The 20,907-nt window shown below is 44.1% G+C and overlaps 1 protein-coding gene and 1 pseudogene across 2 annotated transcripts in view; both read right to left on the bottom strand.

Annotated features, from left to right (window-relative positions):
• Nucleotides 1-2,540: 2,540 nt before the first annotated feature.
• Nucleotides 2,541-10,100, bottom strand: LOC309795887 (exocyst complex component 3-like; annotated as a pseudogene). Its single transcript has 4 exons — nt 8,559-10,100; nt 8,230-8,448; nt 3,439-3,491; nt 2,541-2,661 (listed from the first exon to the last, which is right to left on the bottom strand). The product of its transcript is annotated as an exocyst complex component 3-like (transcript).
• Nucleotides 10,101-17,188: 7,088 nt separating this feature from the next.
• The window catches only part of KCNU1 (potassium calcium-activated channel subfamily U member 1), a gene marked incomplete at both ends in the record, with an annotated part of 134,890 nt that continues 131,171 nt past the window's right edge, over nt 17,189-20,907 (bottom strand). Inside the window, 2 exons of the mRNA XM_082608689.1 lie at nt 17,189-17,591; nt 20,090-20,214. Of these exons, the coding sequence (XP_082464815.1) occupies nt 17,189-17,591; nt 20,090-20,214 (528 nt within the window). The remainder of the gene's footprint in view (nt 17,592-20,089; nt 20,215-20,907) is intronic.

The raw sequence follows: 20,907 nt of genomic DNA on the forward strand, positions 1-20,907 counted from the left end.
CAACACTATGGTTGTAGTGTGAAAGCCACCTAATGAAGAGGCCAGTGAATGGACACACTGAGTGCCAATGAAACGCGTTTGCTGCCCCCTGGCCTGGAGCACTGTTTCTCAGACTTAAATGGGTACGTGGAACGCCGGGTAGCTCGTTAAAATGCAGATTCTGGTTCTGAGGGTCAGGAGTGTGCCTGAGGTCTGCATTTCTGACCCTCCTGACCAGAGGTCAGTGATGCTGCTCATCCGAGGACCTCACTTTGAGCAGCAATCCTACAGTGTCTCCTTGGAAAATGTCCCTCCTTTCTGTGTCCAGGGCATTTCCAAAAACACTGAGGCTCAGAGAATAGAGACGGGCTATTGGTTCATTAGGAAGACTGCCGTAGGACTAGTCTTAGGTTTATACCCTTCGGGTCTAGACTCTTCAAAGATTCATCCAGCACTCCATCCCTTGGAAGAGCCCAGATTTCCCTCTCCTGGACATCACCTTCCTTTTTTCACCTTTAAGCTTGGTTGTATAAGGTCTCCTCTTCCTAAGTGACAGATGGCTCGGGCCGTGGTGCAGCTGTACACACAGCACATCAGAGTCATTTACACCTGACTGCCAGCCCCTTCCCGGCCTCGGCATGGAGGGCTCTAATGGCCAAGCAAAGGGCCTTCTGGCCCCTACCTAATTGGCTGTGATGCAAAAGCTAATGTAGGTTGAGAGACCAATTAGCAGGGCTTGTTTCTACCGAGGCTGCATCTGAACATCAATTATGCTAAACAACACGCTGTATTAAGACATTTCCCTGCCACTATCATTTGCTATGGGACACCTCAGAGCAGGGCAGAGAGAAACCGCCTCTCACTGCCTGCCCGAGGCGTTTCTCTCTGTCTGTCAGTACAGACGGCTGGCAATAGGGAGCACAGGTTTAGAGCTAGGAAATCCATGACGCAGGGACACATCGGACACTAACTGATTACCTTGTCTGGGCCTCAGTCTCTAGCCCATGGGGGCTATGGCTCAAGAAGCCAGAGAACAGGTTGGGTTGAGGGATGCTGGTAATCCTTCCACGTGACCTGCTGATTCCACCAAGAAACGGAAACCCTGAGGCTCTGGATGCTCAAAGGATACTTTCCTTAAAACTTGAAAAACGATCAATAACTGAAACTGCTGGTAGGGGGAAGATCATTGTATTTTCTTCTACAGGTCAGGCTGGTTTTGAACTCCATTTCTCCCTCATCTCAAGCTTCTCTCTTAGAATGCATTTCTTGATTTTTACACCAACACTTTGGACTTTAAGCTGCCCAGTTCTTTTTAATTTTTCCTGATTGTGCAGCTTGTATGTACTGAAAACGCTGAGGAATCAAACCAAATTTAAGACACGACGCAGTTGACAGTTTAGCTGGGAAGACTGGACTAATATTCAGACATCTACTCATTTACTCAATCATTCATCAATTCAACAAATACTTGTTAATCACCCACTATACTTCAGGCAATCTGGGCTAGAAGCCTTTCTTTTTACTCTAAGTTTATTTCTAGATAAGAAGGTAGGTAGTCAAATGAGTCATAGTAATGCTGGGTAAGATGTGCCATTGTACCTGTGATAGTAAGATGCTAAAGGGGGCACAAACTATACAAAAAACACAGAACAATAAAATTATGTCTGTTCATCAGAGCATTTAATATAATGCATATAAGGCAGGTTTACTAATTTACAGTGGAGTGCCATGCCCTCTCCCATTCCCCATGATGCTTATATCAGAAACCTGGCACTCTCAAACTTTGGGAACTTTATGAGAAAACTGATAAAATTAGGCCTAAGTTCCCTCAATGCCCAGCATCCAAAAGCTATCTATAGTTGCGCTTATTCTCACCTCCATTTTTCTGGTCTTGCGGAAAGAGATGTAATTTCTCGTGTTAAGGCCTGTGCTCTTTTAGCCCTATGCTCTTGATGGACTCTCCTGCCTTATCTAGACCTTCCTGAAGGAGAAAGGGAGGTTCCCTTTCTCCTTCCCAAGTTGGCAACTTTGTCGCAATTGGTCCCTTCTGCAAAGCATACAGTTATGACCAAGTTTGTGGGTTCCCTTAAAAATAAAGCCCCCCCTTGACTCTGCGTTGGACTAGCGTTAGTGCTTAGGTTTGGAAGAGCAAATCGTTTTTTACTTGCATGTCATCTACAGTCTACCGGCAGTGGCTTTCCTTACCTTCCAAGCCCAGAATTCTTTCTTCTTCACTGTTTTCTGTTATTTCCACCTTCTGCTCACTTGTTCTTCAAACACCAGCAGTCTTTGCTTGACTTCATGTTTCCTGACCTTGACCAGACATTTTATATTAACGGCTGTCCAACTCTGACTCTCTTCTCTCTTTGCTTCTCTCCTAGATCTCTACTACTTCACTGACCATCCTTCTCCTGTCCTCTGTGGGCTCTTATTTCTCTGCATGCGTCTTTGCATATTGTGTTTTTCTTTGTATGTTTCTTCCTTGGACTCTTCTCACTTCATACCATCACTGAGTGATCCCTTCTTATCACCTGCTGTCACTTACCACCATGGGGTGACATTCAAAATGCATTCAAGTCAACTGTGCTCCTATGAGCACCAGCCCCATCTCCCTGCTTCTTAGGCTCCTCGGCTTGTTCTAAAGTCATCGATTTTCCACCAAAATCTGCAACTCCTTCTGTCCTGGGGAATGGCGGTATCATACAAAACTTGGATGTTAGCATCTACTCTTGTCTTTTTCACACCCTGACACCTCATCGATCAGTAAGTCCTGCCAGCTCTGTTTCTTGAACCTCTATTAGATCTGTCCTCTCGTCTCTATTCCCATTTCTCTTGCCTTAATTCGGGTCTCATCGTCTTTTATTTGGACAAGGGCAATTAGATTACTATCTGATGTCTTTGCCTCTGTTATGATCTCTGATTTTATACCCTTTTAGTCTACCCAACACAGTGTGGCCCGGGTTACCTTTCTAAAATACAAATCTGATTGAAGAGAAAGGCACACACAGAACCTTCTATGGAGAGCCATGGCCTGCGGTGCTTGTCAAGATACAGAGGAGAGGTTCAGCTGAGCCATCTGAGCAGCCGCTGGGAGAGGGGATACAGAGGGCAATTAAGGATGTTAAATTCCAGGCTTCCCCTTTCTGCCCTCCGCACCTCACCTGGTATTGTGCTACTAGATGATTAACAACCAACTCTCACCAAGTAAACAAACAAACCCCTTATTTGTAGAGTGAGCTGCTTTCCATGGTGCAAATACCACCACTAGGGCCAGTTTCAAGCAACCAACATCACTGGAGTTTGGAAGAAATTCGCAGCTGGCTCTCACAAGACCACAGCTTTTGTTCTCTTTCCTCATACTGAGTATCTCTACAGTGGGATCCAGGTGGGAAAAAAAGAACCGAAACGTTTCCCTGGCCACCTCTGGTACACTGTGGGTAACTTTCTGACAAGCCTCACCTGGAGTCAGCCAAGCCCTGGATGAAGACAGCCTTACTGGGGACCATGCTGGACTTCAGGGAGAGGCAATGGTGGGCAGAAACTAAATGCAAATTCATGAGCTGCCCGGGCTCTGTAAACAGAAGATGGGGTGGAGTGGATGTTGATAGCATCCTGTGCAGCTGCTGGTGGGGATGCCCACTTTCCCGCACAGAGGACAGGGAGGCTCCAGAAAGGTCTGCCCTTGCTCAAGGGCTGACCCACCAACATTCTGACACCCTGCGGCCGGCCTGCCTGGAGGCCACCCTCCCAGATGGCACCGCCTCTGCTCCCCAAAGCCACACACATATAACTTTTTCATAACTGTGACGGAATGGATTACTCCTTTCTGCACAACACTGTATGTCACTGTCAACATCAGAAACTTCCCTGCTTTGCTCTGGCAGCACCTGCCTTATTGATCGGGGGCCTTCCGAACAACTCGCTCACACAAAGCCATTAAACCTGTCTGACTTCAGAAGTAACGTAAGACAAGCCACGTCGAGCAGTATAGCACTCACCTAATGTGATTATTTCTCCTCTTCCTGGTGATAATAGAATTATGCAAAAGCGGCCTTGACCCAGTAAGGGTTTTCTCTTCAGAATCAAACCTCTGCGTTCCCCTAACTCACACCCCCCCCCCGCCAGCCCCCCGTTTCTTGTTTTCCAGCCGTTCATTCGGCACTGTTGCCCTCCTCTGTGTACCAGCCTGCGAATCTCAGGGCTCCTTACCTGTGCAGCAGTGCAAACTGATGAAAACGTGGCCAGATGCATCTAGTAGGTAAATGATGAAGAGAAAACATCCATCTCCATCTATTACTTCATTCCGAAAAGTTTCTTGACTGTCTCCAGTGTGACTGCAGTCCACTCAGGTGGCTAGATTTCATTTAAGGAGCGAGACTTTTAACAGCTGTCTCAGATTTCCCCCATTTCTCATTGTCCTCGAGTTGTCTGGATCCTGGGCAGAGGGATGTCTTGTCCCTGGGCTCTAGTGAAAAAGAAGCATGGTTGATGTATTATTAAAATACTTGCATGATGGTTGATAAACAGTCATTGCCTTAAGGGACCCTAGTTTCCCTTGTACATTACAAAGTGACCAGCCTTCTAGCCCCATGCGGAATTCAACAACGACGTAACCACCAACAATCGGGCAGGGTTTGCTGATCAAGGGCCCTACTCCTTCTGTACAGACAGCATCCAATCTGATTTTTGGTGACTGTAATCTACATGGTTCAGAGTACGCTACTGCTTAGACCCATGATTTCCAATGCCAGTAGCAGTCAACTCAGTACTTATAATTTTATAGAGATGTAGGTCCATTTTAGTGTGGGTTACTTTGTGGATATCTATTAAGGGAAACTTCTAAATCAAATCCCTAACGACAGAAGTCGCAGAAGAATCGGAGTTTCTTCTCCTGCCCCTGATAAAGCTTCTGGTCCCTTCAGCAAAAGTCCAGGGCTTATGGAGTATGTGTTTTCTAGCTTTACTATCAAAGTAAAACTTATTTCAAGGTTATTCTAGGATCCAGGACAACAGAAATCAGTCAGCTGGGATAATAGTTGCCTGCCTGCTTTGTATTTTATGAGAATAAGGGTGACTTTCAGGTGCTCCACAGCAAGTATTACCATCTCTCAAACATCTGTGCACTCGATTCCCATGTGTCAGATGGAAGCAGATTTTAATCGTTGCTCTGTGCAGCACTGTGCTGCAGCGACTCCACATCCCACCACCTAACTCTGAGTCAGCGGAGGTCCTTATGTCTCTTTACTGTTAGCAGATCCAAGCATTCAACCCAGGCAAAATCCATGTATACAATGGATTGACCACTCAGAAGAATTGTTAAACTATTAAGGTGATTGGCCTTTTCTGTTCAAAATAATGGAACAGTCCCTGCTGTGGTGGAAGACAGCCAGATATAGGAGGACACAGGAGCTTAGCTCTCTGCTGGTTGTAAAGGCTCTAGTCTGGTCTTCCAGTACCAACCCTACTCAATCACCATGGAGACACAACAACCCGGCAGGTCCCAGAGGAGATCCATGTAGAGGAAGTATAATTTCATTGGTTCTATAATAGATTACCTTAAGTCACATTTTAAGAAAAGTTAAAGAAAGGGCATAGAAATGAGAGTTATCTAAGAACTATAGAAGCAAATAAACAATTTTATGGTATAAACTGTACACGTTCCTCCCACACAGACAGCATCCAGTCTGATTCGTGAAGCCGCTATGCCACTGTCTCTGCCAGGGAAGCCCTCCATAAGGATGCCAGTATACACGCCAAGAGTGCTTTTTCCTACCTAATTCCTTCAAACTGTCACTCCTCAAATGCGAGAGTTTTGGAATTCAAAAATATTTGAATTGACTGGCATCCACCTACATCACCCCTGTGTCATACTTTCATTTGGCCCCTACATAGCATTGCTTTTAGCCAGAGTTGATCAAAGTTACGCATGAAAACATCTCGTTTGCTTTCTAGCCAAAATCAACTAGAACTTTTGCTTCTGTCATTAGGGTTGATAGGTGTTCCGGGAGGGCCCTATCCCTGCAGAACAAATACACCCTGTGGAGGAAATGTGCTTTTTTTTTTTTTTTTGTGGTACGCAGGCCTCTCACCGTTGTGGCCTCTCCCGTTGCGGAGCACAGGCTCCGGACGCGCAGGCTCAGCAGCCATGGCTCACAGGCCCAGCCGCTCCGTGGCATGTGGGATCTTCTGGGACCGGGGCACGAACCCGCGTCCCCTGCATGGGCAGGCGGACTCTCAACCACTGCACCACCAGGGAAGCCCAGGAAATGTGCTTTGAGGCATTGCTAGCTTCTTCTATTTGGAAGCAATTGATAAGGACTGGCATTACTTATTCTTTAAATGTTTGGTAGAATTCACTAGTGAAGCCATCTTGCCCTGGACTTTTCTTTGTTGGGAGGTTTTTGATTACTGATTAACTCTCTCCACCACCTAAAGATATGATGAAATTCCGATCAGAATTCAAGTGCCATTTTTTCACAGAAATAGAACAAACAATTCGAAAATTTGTTTGAAACCACAAACAATGTAAATTGCTGCAGCCACTATTTTGTTAGTTGATTGTTACTGGCTTTTTTTTTTTTTTTTTACTTTTTTGTCCTCCTTTTTGATCAAGGTTTTTTTTTTTTTCCATTTTTCCATTTTTCTTTCATAGTTCATTATGCATTCCTTGTATTATTCTCTTAATCTTTACCCAAGAGATTATAAGGTGCATCTTTCACTTAAAAAAGTTACTATGAATTAGTATTTTCATCACTGTTTCTACCATTTTCCAGCAATGTACAAATGTTAGGCATCTTAAATTCCATTTATCTCTCTCTCATGTTTATTTTAAATCCCACAAAATGATATTACTATTGTTAAAAAATCAATATTAATTTGTATTTATCTGTATATTTACCTATTTTTGCTCTTCATTCTTTATTGCATTTCTGTACTTCCTTTTATGAACCTTTTCTTTTTGTCTAAAGAATTCCTTTTAGGGGCTTCCCTGGTGGCGCAGTGGTTGAGAGTCCGCCTGCCGATGCAGGGGACACGGGTTCGTGCCCCGGTCCGGGAGGATCCCACATGCCGCGGAGCGGCTGGGTCCGTGAGCCATGGCTGCTGAGCCTGTGCTCCGCAATGGGAAAGACCACAACAGTGAGAGGCCCACGTACCACAAAAAAAAAAAAAAAAAAAAAAAAAGAATTCCTTTTAGTATTTCTTTTAGTATTATAGTTTAAAGGTGATAAATTCTTTCACTTTCTGTTTGTCTGGTAATTTTTGTATTTTGCATGTATTTATAAATGATATTTTCACTGGGTATAGAATGATAGGTCCTTAGTTTTCTTTGTTTGGACCTTTAAATGTGTTATTCCCTTGCTCCATTGTTTCTGTAGAAAAGTCAACCTTCAATTTTTTTGTAACTTTGTTGGATATATAATGTGTCTTTTTTAAAACTCTGGATGCCTTTAAAATCTTCTAGTTTAGTTTAATTTGAAGGTTTTTTGCTGTGATGTGTTCAGGAGTTTTTTTCACTTCTCATGCTTGGGGTTCAAAGAGACTCCTCTTAAATGTGTGTTGACGTCTTCAGTTTAGGATAATTCTTAGTATTTCCTCAGATACCTTTCTCTATCTCATGTGCTCTCTCTCCCTCCCCTATTTTTCTGAAACTTTAAGTACATTTTAGACCTTATTACCATGTGCCATGTGTCTCGTATACACATTTGTGCATTTTTTCCCATGATTTACTCTTTTTTCTACTAACCTGTTTTCCAATTCACTAATTTTACCTTCTTCTGTACCCAAACAGCTGTTGAACCCAACTATTACATTTATAATTTTACTTCTTGTACTTTTAAACTAATTTTTTGATAGCTCATCATTCTCTGGTAAATTTCTCCAATTTTTGTTTTCATGTCTCTGAGTGAAGACCCACAGTGAATGAAGACAGGGCCTCTTCCCTCTCCACACACCTTTTCCACCATGATAATCAACCACGAGGCATTTTCCATCAGAGTCCTGCCTCACAAAGGATGTTTACAACAGAAATGTGAAAGCCTGAGGAACCACAGCCAGCAGGACACCTGTTCTTCAAAAAGTCACATGCCCTGGCACCTTGCATACAACACGCTCGGCATGACAGGAGACAGGCTCGAGGACCTGAAACTTCTGAGGAGAACCATCAAGAGTCACTTTTGCTTTAATACATTTCTAAGGGTGGGGATGATGAGTGCATAATAATGTATACAAAGCTGGAAACCGATGGGTTACTTGAGAAGCTTCACCATGTTCAGACTCGGAACTATGATTTCCTTGAAGATGGGCACATAGTTTGGATTTTCCTGCCATTGGACCCTGCTCCAGATTCCTGATGACGGTCTGCTTCGTGTCCTGGCTGCCGTCCCCTCGGGTGGCCAGCAGTGTGCCAATGTGGCTATCCTTGATGTCTGGGTATTTGCTGACCACAATTGAAACTTCCAGGCACAACTTCTACAAGGGCGACAGTAGCGTTACTGTGCTCACCTGCACGTTTGCTGAATCCAGAGGCCAGCTTCTGGAATAGGAAGTGGAGCAGCTCAGCCTCCCTGTCTTTTCGGCACCTCCTTGTGCTCCTTGGTGCTCCAGGATGAGACGTGCTTCTGCGTGATGGCCCACAGGTACCCACCACCACTCACTCTCACCCTCTTTTTGTATGGATTTTTAGTTTCTGCAAAATCACTGAAATATTCTTCCGCAGTGACACAGATGATGTCTACAGCATTTGAGGCTAACAGCCACTTCTTTGTTATCAGCTCATCGAGATGTTGCTCCAGATCCTGGAAGACCTCTTCCTGGTACCTGCTGCAGCCTCCTCGCAACAATGGTGTCTAAAACCCCATCCATGTTTGGTTGGCTCAGAGACACACCCTCTTCCACTTCATTTTAAAAATACTTCCTTTTTAAACTGATTAGGGGTTCCTTAAAGCTCTGACAGCTGTGATGATTGCTATAACATCCTGAACATAGCAGTATGGTGTTGCCAATTTTTCAGATGTTCTATATACAACTGAGCCTCAACTCTGTGTCTATTTAAGAAAGAATTCATTTGCTGAAGACACAAACTGGTAATTTGTTTTCAAATCTTCACTCATCTGAGTAGTAGTTTAAAAAATTTGTTGGAACATCTGGAAGATAGTGGTAGGGAGTGTTCCCACTTGGGTCCACTTTGGGCTCAGTCCCTTTCATTCAGTCTTTAGTGTCTGTGTCTAGTGCTTTTCTGTAGCCAGACAATGATGTTTGAAGTGAGAGCTGACATGTACAGATGGAGCAGCTCAGACACCACATTTGAAGAAAGTAAAATCTCCAGGGCATTGACGTCCACTTCTGGGACAAGCTCCACATTCCCAGTCATCTCTGTGCTTGCGTAGGTGTTTAAGACCCAGGTCAAACAGGCTCATAATCTCACTTGCTTCTAGATCTTCCCACGAGATCTGCATCCAGGTTCTCAGGCCTTGGTGGTTGAGGAGTTTCTGAAAATCTCATAATGGGGAGAAAAGCATGCAACCATCAGGTTTTTGGCAACAATGGGGTCATCTAGGACATGCTTCCATATGATTTCCAGGTGGCAGATGAACCACACCTTGTTGGACTCCCTGGGGTTCTGCCTCTGTGCCCTCAATTCTAGCACTCACGATTCTGTCCAAGATGACAAACATTTCCTCCTTCCAATTCTTGGACCTCTCAAGAGGAACAAAGCTAGTTTGCATTTTTTTGGGTCAAGTATGCACCAATCAATTTTTCTTCCCTTTCCATGATCCTGACAACAGAGACCAGAAAAATGGGGTCCTGGGGGATGGTGAGCAGCGACCTCTGCAGCACCATCCCCAGCTGCTTGGTCAGCTTGTCTGAGAGCCCCTGTGTGCTCCCAAAGTCACTGTGGATGAGGGTCATGTCCACACGGTGGTGCTCATACATCAGCCTTTCCCAGGAGCACACTCCTGTTCCAGGCCCATCAGGTTTCAGTGGGCCTGAAGGAGTGCCCCTTGTCCAGTGAGGTCCAGGGTCCCCACTCCTCACAATCTGGGACATCAAGAAGATGTTCTTGAGGCTCTCCATGGCTGCAGCGAGCTGGGTACTGGGTGCTGTACGACGGCGTCCTTCATCCTTGACGTACTTGATGCTCTTGATGGATGGTGGGGATGCTGCACCTCAAGTCTTTGCTGACATTGGCCAGGGACCGCAGGATGTCTCTGATGTCATCCAGTGCATTTTGGAGCTGGTTCCGGCCCATGTGGCACCCCATACGGCACCCCGTCCAACCATGACTGGATAGCGACCTGCAGTGTTACCTCCATGGACGCCTTTCTCCAGGCCTCTCTTCTGAGGTTCCCCTCCACTTGGCCCTGCTGGTCTAGGTACAGAAGCATCCCAGCGACCTTTTGAATCTCTGTTGCAACATCCTCCTGGTCTGTCTCCTTCATGGTTAAAAAGCAGGTGGAATCCACCCCCTTCCCAACGTGAGAGCAACGTTATCCCTTGGCACTGCCACCCAGCGCCTGACTGGAAGTGTCATCCAATTTCTTGAACATGTTTGTAACAGTTACTTTAAAATCTATGTCTTGTGTATTACATCTAGGTCATCTTTGAGTCGTCTATGTTATCTATTTCTTTTCTCTTGATTTGGTCATTTGAGTCTCTCTAGTATCATTCATGGTAATTATTTACTTATTTCTTGAAGGCAAAATGGAATAAAAGAGGCTAGCGACATTGCTGTATCTCAGGAACTAGAAGGAAGCAAGGCTTGCTGGTGTGTCTGGAGGCTAACGTAGCTTGCTCGGGAAAAGCATCAAATAAGGCAGAGATGAGACTGAATCCAGCCATTTTGATTGAGTACTGGATACTGTGTATAAAATGTGTAGAAACCCTGAATAATGCTAACTTCCAGCAGATGAGAATCTATTTATTTGTTTACTCATAGGTTAGCTAGAGTAGGTCTTGGTTCCCTTGATACAATCAAGGGATGGGAGGCATTAAAGCTGGTTTCAGGCTTTGTGAGAACTGGTCTGCTTCTAGTTTGAAGTAATCCTCAAGGAAGCCCTTTCAAGAATCTCAACTGAGAGCAAAGGTTGTTAACCTGGGCCCATCACCCTTGCCAGGCCTCAGATGCCACTTCACCTCCCAAGCACTCTGAGACGGGTCGAAGCTCTGCTTAGCTTTCTAGCTTCTTAGCTGGCTTTTTCTTTCATCTTCTCAGCCTCTTATGTTGCAAATATTAGTAATAAATAATATCCTCAACGAAAAGAGCAGCACAAGATGAAGTGCTCAGTGTTTCCATTCTCTTTTCTCTAAAACTTAGTTCTCTCAATTCCTAGCTGCCTTGATAACACTCAACCCCAATTTTTTCCCCTCCTACCCCCATGAAACTGCTGAAAGCCCTTAGCCTTGAAATGCAACTTGATCTCTTGTTTGGTACCACTTACTGATTGGCAAATGCCTTGAGGGAAAAACAGCACAGAATGGTGAACTCACCTCAATGGCTGTCTTTTCTCTTGGATCTTAGACTTTCAAGTTCTTGCTGACTGTGTTGCTCTATGGTTACTTCAAACAGGTATTTAAAAAATTTTTTTAACCAGTTTTAAACTTTTTTGTTGGAATGAGGCTTGGTCTGCTACAGCTACTCTCTCATGACCAGAAACATAAATTAAAAAGCATCATATTTTTATATAAAAATCATAATTCGCATTTTCTCTTAAAAATAAAAAATTCTAGCAAAACCGGGCCCACGTTCTTGCGTAGAAATAATGGCTAGAGGTAAGTAGCCCCTGTCCTTTAATTTCAGGTATATGCTCTCCAGTTTAATTATCTGGATCACTCAGTGACCCTTGAGAGTAAAAAAAGAAGAAAGTCCATAATTGAGCTTTGAGTGATACTAATACCTAATCATGTTGTATAAAAGGAGAGCTGAAGGGGATGTTGAGAATACAGAGTCAGGAAAGTAAAAGGTTGATTAAAAGATTGCTGTATCATGCAACTAGAGGGAAGACAATGTTTCAGAACGGAGTTGGGCGGCGGGGATCATCTGCGCTGAATTCTGCCGAGCCTTCAAGTTGGGCTAGTACTAAATATTCTCTAGTGAGTGACTTAAATGGAATTGGTGATCTTAGAAAGTCTTTTTAGCAGAATCATGGGGTTTACAGAGGTTGGGGTGGCTTAAGGAGTGAATCAGAGCTGTGGCAGTAAAGTGGTGAGGTAGACAACTAGTTAAAAAGTCTGTGTCAGGAAGGCAAGAGAAAGGATGGTGGTGGGAGGGAGGGGAGCTGAGTAATACATTTCAGAGATGAGTGGTCCTTCTTGGCTGCCTTCTTGGTACATCAGCTGGCCTTTCCCCACTTCCTCACAAGATGAAATGCTGCAAAGATATTTTCTTGAAGATGAGAAAGAGGGAAAGCTGGTCAGCATTCCCCTATCTCAGAAAAGAAAGCAATAAGGCTTGCTGGGCTCTCCAGAGGCTAACTGGGGTTGCTAGAGAAGAGAGAAAACAAAGGTGGAGAAAAGCCCGGCTCTAGCAACTCACCAGACCTGAGCAGCCCTGCCTTGACAGAGGCAACCATCAGAAGACAGCAGCACAGAGGCTGCCTGGGTTTTCCTTTTCAAATACCTTTGGAGGGCTGGGACCTTGTCCCCCTAGCTTCAGGGATCTGTTAATTGGCACCCCAGTAAAATCACAGAAGCAGTCTGCCTGATAATGACTGTAAATGACAGAGACGATCAGGCTTACCTTGTGACGTCCTCAGGGGACTTGCGGTTAGTTTAGTCTGAACTTAGCATCAGCTGCTCCGGTTCCTTTCTTTTCAGCAGGCAGTGGCTGGACTCATCCTGTATTCTTTCAAACTTAATTAGTGTGAGGGCTTTCCCTCCCTCTCTCCTGCCCATCCCCGCAGCCCTCCTTCCTCTCCTGCTTCCTCTCCTGTCTTGCCCGTGCTCCCTAAGCATGCCAGTCTAGGAACCCAAGCCGACTGCTTTTAGAGGGGGGGCTTTTTTGTTTCTTTGCCTTGGGAGAAACAACCTATGCCTGTGAGCTGTAGGTTTATTGTTCCTCCAGGAAAATACACACCAACCTGACTGAACTCCAACCTCCCTTAACTCCGTTATGGCTTGAAGGTAGTCAGGTTAAGGGTTTTATAGCTAACTAGAGATGTCTGGAATGTATTGTAGGTCTTAAACAGAAGTGACGATGCCAAATAGCTAAAGGTTGGAGGGCATAAAACCAAACCTCCAGATCTTTTAACTTACCAGAAGCCACCATGTGTGTATTTACGTATATATGCATATGTATATATGTATGTGTCTATGTGGATGTGTAATGTATATTACAGATACGTTACATATACCTATATTGCACATATATACAAAAACACATACATACCCCTTGAAAGCCCTGCTTCTCAAACTTGAAAGTATGGATCACTTATGCATCTTGCTAAAATGCCGATTCTGATTCAACAGGTCTGGGATGGAGCCCACCTTCAGGTACTGTAGATGTTGCTGGTTTGGGGACCACACTTTGAACAGCAAATCCTAAAGAGAGTTTCACATATTCCCCTCCAGCTTCTTCATGGTAACCTAGCCATCCCACTCCTCAGTTCTGTTAGTTGTTGCTCCAGTGTTTCTCTAGGCTATGTGAAAGATCCACTGGATAGGGGGCATTTTTGCTATCTCTCAAAATAGCAAATGCTTAGCTATTAAGTAAAGCAGACTCTGGATTTATGTTCCGGTTTCCTGTTCCAGACAACTATGTTGGGAAATATGAAAGGTGATGTAAAATCTCTTTAGATTTATGTTAATTTACTAATATTTCTTCAATTTGCTACATTGAGCAATTAGCTCATTCATTTTTAATTAACTAGTTTTCGTCTATTTCCAGGTATGCATATAAGGTTACGAATCCACTTCTTTGTACTGATTTATATGTATACCACGATTTTTGAAATTGCAGTCAAAAACATAAAATTTACCATCTTAACCATTTTTCAGTGTACCGTACAGTAGTGTTATACATTTAAAAATTCTTTTGTTATAATTTACCTACCATTTCTGAGTGTTTGTAGGAGGAAGAAAATCCAGTTGAATTCAGTTAGTCATACTGTTGAAACCGTAAGTGCCAGAGTAATCTTTGAAAATATAAAGGACAACACATTACTGCATTCTTTAAAATTATTAAAGAGCTTCACATTGCACTTAGAGTAAAATGTAATCTGTTTCTCCTCATTAAGAGATTACATCCCTCTGGCTTATGTGCCGTGTTCTAACCACAGTGACTTCCTTTCTTTTCTTGGTCATGCCAAGTTCTCTTTCCTGAAATGGTTTATCCACAGGACGCTGCCACCCTTCAGTGGTCCCTGACCACCACAGTTCTCTGTCACATCAATACGATTACTTTCTTCACAGTATTTGACACGATCTGTAATTATCTTGTTCATTTATTTATTCATTTATTTTCTCCTCTTCCATACAGTGCCTATGCTCCGTGGGGAAAGCAACCTTGTCTTCATGATTGCTCTATCCTCAGCATCTAGTACCATGCCTGATACACGGCAAGTCGTGAATAAATATAATATAGGTGCAAATGAATGAAGATGATGTAATGTTCAGAATCTTCCAGTTCAACTTTCTGCTTTTAAAAAGAAGTAAAATGAGCTGGGAAAGCAGCTGAGAGAGACTTAAGAACTTGCCCAAGATCACAAATGTTTAATGAAGTATCCGAAACAAGTACTCCGGTCTCCTGACCCCCCTGCCCTGTGTTCTTTCTGGTGATCACTCCACTGGTTATTGAAGGCCTACGTCAGGGATCTAGGAAGGTGACGGAGAAACCGTAGAGTGGTCCATGACCTCCTTCTGACCTATATAATGACTTTTGTGTAATACGTGCATATATTCTTCTTCTCTGGCGAGGTAGACTCTAGCTTCCATACAATTTCAAAAAGGTCAAAGTCTTAAAAAATCTTAAAGAACACTGGGCCACATATTCTTAAGTTCCTTGTACATTTTCTCATCTTCATATCAGTTCTTCTATTGATAAGAATTGAACAATCATTACAAATTAAGTATACGCCATATTACCAAAGGATGTAGTGTTATGACTTGTATTAAAATGTTGCCATCTATATGTAAACGGTTTGGTTCTGGACTCATGGAATCACCTGGCACATGAGGGGTCCTCCGTCAATTTTATTTTTCAAGACTGGCAACATGAATGCTTACATACTGGCTATAGTTGCATATACCTCAATCTTTCTTTAGCCATATTTTTGGTACCCATTCACCTAATATACTGGCAAATAAAGGAACTTCTCATTCAAATTTCTCTGCTGCATTGGAAATGAGATCATCTGAGGGCTAAGCTTTCACTCTGGAGGTTCACATGCTAAATTTAGATTAAACAATATATGTATAGCAGTGGGTTTGTGGATTTTGAATGTGCGTAGGGCTAATCCATCCCTTCCTAGGAATATTTTGGTTCTACTAAACATGCTTTTGTATAAAATGGCTCGGGGAATGGGCCAGAGGAATGGTACTGTCCTTGCAGTAGATGTTTGGTGGCACGTCCTCCCAGACCATGAACCATCCTCCCTTCCCCGAGGACAAGTCCTCCATTCAGAGGTACCCTGTTCCTCATCCATTGATAGCTGGGATGGAGTAGCCAAAGCTGAGCCCACTACATACTTCCTTATAGAAATCAGGATCTGGGAGGCAGAGATGGATCAGTTAAATCTTTGATGTGCCTATAACTCTACCTATAAATTTAGAATTGCAGGAAAATATATTTTGCCATGTATACGGAAAAACAAAGCAAGTCAATCTGTAAAAAAAGGAGGATGAAGATGATCTAGGTAAGCTTAAAAAAATTTAAAAGAGGATTTCCTTGGTCTCTGACAACTTTCCTTACAATTACTCTTTTTCCCACATATATTTAGTTGATTTCATTACAACCAAAGCTTTACTAATACAAAATTTTATTTTCTATGGAACGTTTTTGTTTCATTTCTTCTATTTTGCCTGGAGGCAAATGTCTATAGGTGCTGGAGTCAAATTAACTAGGTTTAAATGTCGATTTGATCACTTACTAGCTAAGTGCGATAATTTGGACACACTCATACTAAAAAAGTTGTTTATCTGAAATTCAAATTTAACTGGGTATCCTTTATGTGGGAACCCTATTTGTGACATAGTTCCTTCCTTTGTAAAATGGAGGTAGTGATACCAAATCAGCAAGGATGTTGAGGAAAATGTCAAGGATATCATAAACATTATGTAAAACCATTTATGAGAAATATGGCTTATTACTTTCTTTCTTCCCCCCTTCTACCTATGCTGTATCTATAACACAAGAAGACATTGCTTACAAGGCCCACCAATTGGGAGTAAATACTTCCTGGATGTGCTGAACTTTTACTGTGTTAACAGACTAATACCGAGATGAAATGACTTAAAGATGAGGCTTACAGGGAAGTGAACTGGTTCCTTTTGGAACACGGGGAAACGCTTTATTACCTCTCATGAAATGATGTCTTTATTCTTGAATTAGGGAATTTGAAAGGCTGTATATTTCAATCTACCTGACTTCGTCCAGGTACCCCATCTTGAGTATACTCTAAGATTCATTCTTGTGCTAGGGTATGCCTAGGTTTTAATTATACACAAATTCGTTTCCAATTCAAACAAGTATCTCCCCATCTGGTCTTTCTCACCTCCTATAGAAAGAGATGAGGAAAGAAAAAGCATGAGGGAAAAAGAGAAGATGATAATATACTACTTCACTACTTGCCTGTTTGAGGATAAAGAATGTAAGACGCTTGATTTGGGGGCACTTTATTTCTTGTCTCTTGTGTCTAAATCCTTCTCATTTTTACCTTGATTACTTCTTATATTCCCTGTGTGGAGGAACCCAGGAAGTACTGAAGAATGTCTTTAACACGGGTCCAACCATCATGTTTTCTGCTCAAGAGACCCAGAGCAATGAACTTCCCTTAGAGAGGCATTTATCATCTATTTCTTTATTTATCACACCAGATCCAGTGGCATCAGATCGGACTTTTGTCTCTTCCCAAACAGCATGGTCTTGCTGATCCACCCCTCAGCAATGGGCACAAAAATGGCGGGTGTCCATCTTTTCCTTCCTTGTTCAAAGTCACCATCTCTGGAGATGCCTTGTAAGGAGTGAGCCAGGAGCTCCTGGGAAATATCAGCAGGTCTAGTCTGACTCTGGATAGGCAGAGACATCTTCCACTGTGGTTTCCTCCATGTTTTCCTTTCCATTTTCTTTCATGGTTTCACCTGGATGTGTCTGGGCTGAGAGTTTACCACTTGGAGTCAATACTGCTTGCTTAGGATCCCCAACGGGGATTGGTTTTGGCTCCAGCGAACGGACTGATGTACTGGGTGGCTGGGCTGCAGTCTCGCTGACCTGGTCAACTGAAGGAGGACAATTCATGTCTGTAAGCGTCTCTTCTGTCAGTGGCACCATATTTATAATTTCACACGGACTTGGAGGTGAAATATCCTTTTTGTAACAGGAGGGGCTGAAAGGGATGGCGCAAAACACAAGATCCGAGGGCAGCAGCATAAACTCGTTTTCTGGCCGGGTAATCACAAACCTGTACGAAAAGCCAAAGATGAATTCTGAGCCCCTGCAGCTGGGACAGTGTGGCTGCAGGCAGTGGCCAAAATAAGAAAGTCATTTTGCTGGGCCAAAAGAGGAAACGTTTTTGTTTTGCTTTGCCTTATTTGGTTTCTGATTAATAGTAAAAAATAAACAAAAAAAAAAAACAACACTCTGGCACAGCGCAACAAGAGAGGTCCCAGGCTAGGAACTGGGAGACTAGTTCTCATCCCTGCCTCTGAAACCAACCACCTCTGACCTTAGGCATGCCACCTCCCTTCTGGGCCTTGCTTTTCTCATCATTTTAATGGGAGAGGGATGGGACTATGGTTTGGGCTAATTGATTTCTAATGGCTTTTCCAACTATGTTTCTCTGCTTTTAATATCCACGACCCTAATGAATTCGGTTGGCACAATTCTGAGCACTTAGCCAAGCTTTATCAAAACTGGAAGATTACGTGCATGCCAGATATTTCCATCCTGGGTTAGGCCTATTTTCATGTTTATGCCGCCAACTTTCACACAGAATGTAGTTTGCCCAATGGAGAAAAAAGAAAAGTAACCAAAGGTTTATTTGAAACCTTGACCGGTAAGCAAATAGTGAGTCAATGAGTTTCAAAGATCACCCAGAGCCTGGACCTGCGTGGACAGACTCTGCAGAGAAGCAGGATGTCTTAGCAGGCAATCAGGCACATGGCAAATCCTCAGAGAATGTGAGTCAGATTCATGAAGACGCCCGTGTCGCTGTCAGAACGCTGCGGCAGCAGAACCCTGCGTGACTTTCCGCGCTGCCCCGAATCATCACCTCTTCTTCCCTAAGCACCCACCACAGGTCACCGCTGATCTTTCACTGAACAATTTCCCACTTTCCTCTCGCCCACTGAGTCCCCTGTAACCCCTGTGATATTCTAAACAAGATCTGCTGTAACCACATTCTGTCTTTCAAACAGGAATATCATTTCCTTCCCTGAGGTCTGCCCAAGTATGGGCTGCACCTTCTCCCAATGACCACGGTCCACAGGTTTACCAGAGGTGTTGGGGGTCAGGCACAGGCAGACAGACAGACAGAGACGGGGGTGGGGGGGTCAGCATCATTCAGGCTTCCGAGTGCTGTTTCCAGAGCATCCCTGCTCCCCCCATCTTTGTGGTCCACGCTCTACAGCCTTATCACCCTCCTCTTGAGTCACCTCAGTGTGATCCACACACCTCCATGTTTATTTAGGCCTTTGGCACATGGGACACTTTTTCTTTCAAACTCTAGTGCCACCGTCACCTTTCGTGCCTGCAGCGTCTCCGTGATTTACGACTCCAACACGCAGACCAATTTCTTTGATTTCCACTAGCCAGTGATCTTTATCTCCCAACCACTTTCCTGGCCACATACTGATGTTGTAACTTCCTGACACATCCTGCCTCTAAAATCTTACCCTGCAATAAATCACTCTCTGACCACAACTTCCCCTCATTCTTTCTCTCTCATTTCCTTACTCTTGGGTACATCCGCTCTTCAGGCTATTTCCATCCCCCGTCCTTTCCCTTTGCACTGTTGCTTCTACAGATCCACAGTAAACTCCTTTTCCATTCCCCTCAGTGACTGATGTTAACTTCTACGTCTTTCTCAACTCCCTAGAAACTTTCCCCCCCCTTTTCTCTCAGCCAGGGCTATGCCTGTACATCACCGAGAAACCCTAGTGTTACGTAAACATTCCCTAAGCACACCCCTCATCCACAGCCAGATTTGCCTTGGCATTCTTCCTTTTCCTCCCTTTCTCCTGCGAGCAGAGAAGCTTTCTCCGTGTTCATGACGCCTCTGCTTTCAGTGATTTGACTTCCTTCCCCTTCCTCCTGAAAGAGGGTCATCAACCCATTTCCACTCTGTTATTGTTCATTTCTCCTTCTCTACTGAGTGCTGCCCATTCCCACCACGAGACTCTTAGTCTGGACCTACATTACTGTGCTGACTGTAGCTGGTCCCCAGGACCCTTTTTTTTCTCCTCTCCCCTCTACACACATTTTCTTTCTCTTCCCCACTACTGTCAGAATGATCTTCTTGAAACTGAAATCTCTACGTATCACTCCCATATCTTACATGGACAAAGTACAGTGGCTAGAAAAAAGGCACTCAATAAATATTTACCCAGTGAGTCTGGCAGTGAACAAGTGAATCTTTCCAGTGTGGACAGTGGCTTTTCGGCTTTAAAAAGCCGCACAGGCATCGATGAGGGGTAAGTTACAAAAGAACCCTGACTGAAAATCTGGGTCTACATTTCAGATTTCACTGGGGACAGAGAAACCCTTCTCCTTACATGGCCAATACTACCTGGATCCCAATCATCAGGGTTCATTCATAGTATTTATACTGATCCTGCACGGTTATCTACTTCCCCAGCACCCTTTGTTGCATCTGGGGGCCCTAAGCGCTGGCCGTCTCTTTCACACAGGATGAAGTCGCTTTGGCCCTTATGCCTGGGCGGTGGCCAGCACTTTCTCCACCAGCGTACTCCCCTTTTGTGCTCCGGGTTGCGCTCTTCTTCATCTATCATGCGGTATAAGCCGAGGCACAGGACTCCAAGATTATCTAACGAGCCGCAGAATAGTTGCCCAAAGGTCCTTCTTGGCTGGGGAGAGAAGAGAGAAAGACTTACATCTGGTGTCACTCGAATCAAGCGGTAACAAGCACTTACTGGAGCGTCATTTGCCTTTTCTCCCAGTGGAAGTGTGGAAGACCCAAGAGCTACCTCCTAACACCTCTCTGGTGGCAGTAGCAGGTGGGCTGGAAATCAGGTTTACCTTGCGTTTTGAGCATCTAACACCAGCAGCTGTTTTTATGACTCTAGTCTTTCAGGAGCCGGTTTGGGCATGGTGTGCCAAGGGGCTACGCTCGTTTTTATTACTACTGCTGGTTTGGTAACGATCAAGAAGTCACAGTGAGCACCAGGTTGGAAAATTCAGTTTTTAAGGCACATAATGAGAGGGTGGCCTTCTCGTCCTCCTCTTGACCTTGCTCTCAAGCTACTGCCAACAAGGCACTACGAGTAGACTGCAGGCTCCAAAGCAGCAGCCGGTGCATTCAGGGAAGTCGAAAGAGAACAGTCTGTTTAGTTCTGTGATTCCTCAGGGTAAGGAAGAGAGAGGACCAGACATAAATGGAGAAGAAAGGGCTGAGCAGTCCGCTGCCACCTCTGGTTCCCACAGGAAGTGGCCAGTGGCAGCTGTCCTGGGCTTAGAATCACTCACAAGTCAGCCTGAGATGAGGAACCCAGGACCACAGAAATTCGAAGGACCAGACCATGGAGGGAGCTTTGGAATGT

The sequence above is a fragment of the Mesoplodon mirus genome (assembly GCF_964341445.2).
Source record: "Mesoplodon mirus genome assembly, chromosome: 20".
Lineage (NCBI taxonomy): Eukaryota > Metazoa > Chordata > Mammalia > Artiodactyla > Ziphiidae > Mesoplodon > Mesoplodon mirus.